Below are 4,784 nucleotides of genomic sequence, written 5' to 3'. Positions count from 1 at the left end.
CGTCAGAAATTGTGCCCTTGGAGATGAAAATTGAAAACGTCACTCCGTTATCTAAGAAAGGAGGGAGGAAGAAACCAGGAAAATACAGACCTGTCCATTTAAGGTCAGTTGTGGGGAAGTTACTGGAATCAATCATCAGAGACAAAATGGTTGAGCACTTCATCAAGTCTGAGCTGATCAAAGAGAGTCAACATGGATTTGTGAAGGGCAGGTCATGTCTGACTAATCTAGTTGGATTTTTTGAGGTAATTAACAAGGTGGACAGGGGAGCGTCTATGGATGTTGTCTGTATGGACTTCCAGAAGGCATTTGATAACGTTCAGCACAAGAGATTAATAGAATCAATAAAAATGCACAGAATTGAAAGTGACCTTGTGACTTGTGTTGGAATTGGTTGGGAGGTCGGAGAAGAGAGAAGGGATAAAGGGAACGTTCGTTGATTGGCGGGATGTGAGAAGTGGTGACCCCAGGGATCTGTACTGGAGCCTCAGCTTTTCACCATATTTACCAATAACTTGGATGAAGGAATAGAGAGTTGTAGATCCAAGTTTCCAGGTGACACTAAGTTAGGAGGAACAGTAAGTGGTGTAGATGGGAGCAGGAAGTTACAAAGAGACAGTTTAAGTGAATGGACAAACTGTGGCAGATGGAGTTCAATGTGGGGAAGAGTGAGATCATTCACTTTGGAAGCAAGAAGGAAACATTGGAGTATTTTCTTGAAGTGAGAGATTGGGAACGGTGGAGGAGCAAAGGGATTTGTGTGTCCATGTATACAAATCACTAAAAGCTAGTGCACAGATACAAAAATAATCACAGACGAAAGGAATGTTGGCCTTTATCTCGAGGCCTGAAATACAAAGGGGAGGAAGTGACGCTTCAGTTCCACAGAGCCTTGGTCAGAGCCCATCTGCAGTACTGATCCTCACCAAGGATATATTGGCCTTGGAGGGGGGACAGTGCGGATTCACCAGAATGACACTGAGGCTTGAAGGGTCAAATTAATGAGGACCGGTTGTATTCCCTTGGTTTGCATTCCCTTGAGTTTAGAAGGTTGAGAGGTGACCTGATCCAGATATTTAAAATTATAAAGGGATTCGATAGGGTAGAAATACAAACTATTTTCTCTGGTAGGGGAATCCATAACAAGAGGTCATAAACTTAAATTTAGAGTTAGGGCGTCCAGGAGTGAAATCAGGAAACTCTTTCCCACACAAGGGTAGTGGAAATCTGCGCAGGCTGATTGAAGTGGACCCTGTGATATAATAGAATTTTCTGTCCTGTCAGACTTGGACATCTTGTAGATCCATCTTTCAAAAAGGTGGAGGAACTCAGTTCTAAGATGGATTCCACTTATTTCATCATAATTCCTCAATCACCTTGTCTTATCATCGAGATATCAAGGACGAGAAAGACTGTGTTTAAAAGAAAGCTGATTTATTTGACACTTTTACAGAATTCTAATACTGCAATCCTGTTAAATGGATTATTAACATCAGAAACAATCCCCAACTGCCAGAATGAACAGGGTTGAGTCCTGCATGTGATTAACAGCAGTCATAACAGCAGAACCCTGCAGTCAGATGTGAACTCGCTGGTGTATTAGTAGGCTGGATGACAGAGTGAATCCTTTCCCACACACAGAGCAGGTGAACGGCCTCTCCCCAGTGTGAGTACGTTGGTGTGTCAGTAGATCCTTTTTTCTTTTAAAGCTCTTCTCACAGTCAGAACATTTAAAAGGTCTCTTATCAGTGTGAACGAGTTGATGTGTCAGAAGGCTGGATGACTGAGTGAATCCCTTCCCACACACGGAGCAGGTGAATGGCCTCTCCCCAGTGTGAATTCGCTGGTGTCTCAGCCGGTGGGATGATCGAGTGAATCTCTTCCCACACACGGAGCAGGTGAATGGCCTCTCCCCAGTGTGAACTCGCTGGTGTATCAGTAGACTGGATGACTGAGTGAATCCCTTCCCACAAACAGAGCAGGTGAACGGCCTCTCCCCAGTGTGAGTGCGTTGGTGTGTCAGCAGATCACTTTTTCTTTTAAAGCTCTTCTCACAGACAGAACATTTGAAAAGTCTCTTATCAGTGTGAACAAGCTGATGTTCAATAAGGCTGGATGACTGAGTGAATCCCTTCCCACACACGGAGCAGGTGAACGACCTCTCCCCAGTGTGAACTCGCTGGTGTGTCAGCAGGTTGGATGACTGAGTGAATCCCTTCCCACACTCAGTGCAGGTGAACGGCCTCTCCCCAGTGTGAGTGCGTTGGTGTGTCAGCAGTTCATTTCTGCTTTTAAAACTCTTGTCACAGTGAAAATATTTGATAGGTCTCTTATCAGTGTGAACAAGTTGATGTTCAATGAGGCTGGATGAATGAGTGAATCTCTTCCCACACATGGAGCAGGTGAATGGCCTCTCCCCAGTGTGAACTCGCTGGTGCGTCAGCAGGTGGGATGACTGAGTGAATCCCTTCCCACACACGGAGCAGGTGAACGGCCTCTCCCCAGTGTGTCTGCGTCGATGAGTTTCCAGCTGGGACGGGTAATTGAATCCCTTCCCACAGTCCCCACATTTCCATGGTTTCTCCATCGTACTGGTGTCCTTGTATCTCTCCAGGTTGGACGATCAGTTGAAGCCCCGTCCACACACAGAACACGTGTCCGGTTTCTCCCCGCTATGAATGGTGCGATGTTTTTTTCAGGTTGTGGAACTGGTTAAAGCTCTTTCCGCAATCAGTGCACTGGAGTTTACAAAAGTCCTCACTGTGAATACAGAATAGAAATTCAGAACAGGCAATTCTAGTTTATATGGAACATTCTTCCTGCTCATTCCCCCAGACAGTAAATCCCAGTCTCACACACTCACCCTCCTACCTCTGCTGAAACCCAAACCCTCTGCACCATCTCCAACATTTGGGTTGGGTTGGAGGCCTTGAATCTGAGTTGGGAAATATAATTGGAGAAACATGATTCCATTTAGAAACTAAACTATTCAAAATCAAATAACATGGATTATTGTAATTAATATAGTCCTTTCACGCCTCGTGGGAAAGAAGTGATGTCTGGGCTGTGGATGAGTGTCTGCGCCCGGTTACACAGCTTGTCCCTCTCTCTCCGCTTCAAATTCGCTTCCTTTGGCTCACGGCCTCATTCACACATCCAGCTGACTTCAACCCTTTAAAGCTCCTCTGGAGTCATCCTTTGTTTATTTACTTGACCCATTACCACCCTCCTTGCCTTGCAGCATCATCCCTTTTTTTGCTTTATCACTCCTGCCCTCCACCCTATCACAGACCTTCCCTTTTGTTCTTTCCCTCCCCGTCCCCTCTTTCCCTGCCTCTCTACTTGCTTGAAAACTGTTAATTCTTTCACTTCTTCAAGTTCTGACAAAACCTTAACACTAATCTGAAACGTTAACTCTGTTTCATTCTCCGCGGATGCTGCCTGACTTGCTGAGGATTTTCAGCATTTTCTCTTTATGTTTCACATTTCCAGCATCCGCAGTATTTTGCTTTTGATTGGTAAACCTCGCCCTTTGACACACCATCACAGAAATATCGGCAAGAGGGTTTTACAATGGCGATAATCTTACCCAAAATGCCCCGCGCGGTAGAATACGGTCTATCTCAATTCAAAGGTAAGCAGCGCGCAGGCGCGGGAAGGGCCAATGGCCAGAGCATGCGCGGTGCTGGTCCGAGACACTGAGCGGGGCCGAGCGGAGTCTCAGCAACACCGAGTGCGGCTCAGAACCCGAATCAGAGCCGGGGGGACCGGCGGACGGGCGGCCCGGGTGCCCTGAGCACCATTCCATTAAATCCCTCATCCAGCGCCTCCCTCGTCCCACCCGCCGCTTCCCGGTTTCTTCTCCTGTTTCCACCGAGTCCGACTCGCGACAAACTGCAGGACCGAAGCGCTCCCAGAATGCAGGGCGGGCCTGGGGAGCATGCGCAGTCTGATCGCGAAATGAGCGCCTTGGCGAGATGGACGGGTTTCTGGGGCGCGGGGGATTGTGGGGCCTCCGGCCGCCATTAGTCACCGGGGGTCGGTCAGTGTTTTTTTGCCGGCGTCGCGCACAGAAGCGTTTCTCGAAATACGGACTGAGGAATTGAGGGTCGGTTTGCTGAACAGACACTGACCGTACAATGTGGAACAGTGTTTCACAAACATTTTTCCTCGTGACCCAGTGGAAGGAAAACACTTCCCCCAGGGATCCAAAACAATAATATCTTCCGGCTGGAGTTTTCATCAAATCCCAATAAAGGTCAGTCCATGCTCTTCACTTCATTTCAAGTAATAACTAAAATTAGACATCGACGTTACTTGAAAAACATTTGAAATATTGTGTCAATACAGTAAATAAAAGTTCAGGTTGAGTTTCACTTACTTAATGTGACGGATGTGTCTGCCTGTTGTTCATGATCTCGTTCCAATCTGGATCACAAGATGAAAGCGCTCCACGCATATCAGGCACGGTTGAGTCGGTTTCTTTCTCTTGTTTTTAACCTTCTCAAAGTCGAAAATCGCAGTTCGCAGATGTAGGTTTTTGTGAACGGCAGGAAGAACGGAACACTAATCTTACTTACAGTGGATAATCTTTGAAAGCACTGATCCAAAAATAAGACAAACTGAATGACTTGAGGCGTGTTTTCAGTGCGCTGTCACAGGTGAGTCGCACCAGCCCGTTTTCTTGATCAGGCATCAAATTTAGCTTCATTATAGATTCAGGATTTTCGAAAGCAAAAGGATCTTTCACCCAACGCTTTTCCATCGAATTTTCAAATCCCTCT

At 46.5% G+C, this 4,784-nt stretch overlaps 1 protein-coding gene across 1 annotated transcript; it reads right to left on the bottom strand.

Moving 5' to 3' along the window:
* Nucleotides 1-1,435: 1,435 nt before the first annotated feature.
* On the bottom strand, nucleotides 1,436-2,878 carry LOC137316721 (zinc finger protein 623-like). Its single transcript, XM_067980573.1, has one exon. It carries the CDS (start codon nucleotides 2,585-2,587, stop codon nucleotides 1,577-1,579), a length of 1,011 nt encoding a protein of 336 aa, XP_067836674.1. The 5' UTR covers nucleotides 2,588-2,878; the 3' UTR covers nucleotides 1,436-1,576.
* Between the last annotated feature and the right edge of the window lie 1,906 nt (nucleotides 2,879-4,784).

Source organism: Heptranchias perlo, unplaced genomic scaffold (genome assembly GCF_035084215.1).
Source record: "Heptranchias perlo isolate sHepPer1 unplaced genomic scaffold, sHepPer1.hap1 HAP1_SCAFFOLD_60, whole genome shotgun sequence".
In the NCBI taxonomy this organism is placed as follows: domain Eukaryota; kingdom Metazoa; phylum Chordata; class Chondrichthyes; order Hexanchiformes; family Hexanchidae; genus Heptranchias; species Heptranchias perlo.
This window is presented reverse-complemented; position numbering and strand designations above follow the sequence as displayed.

Coding starts and splice junctions, on each gene's coding strand:
- LOC137316721 (XM_067980573.1), bottom strand. CDS start 2,587: ATGGAGAAACCATGGAAATGTGGGGACTGTGGGAAGGGATTCAATTAC.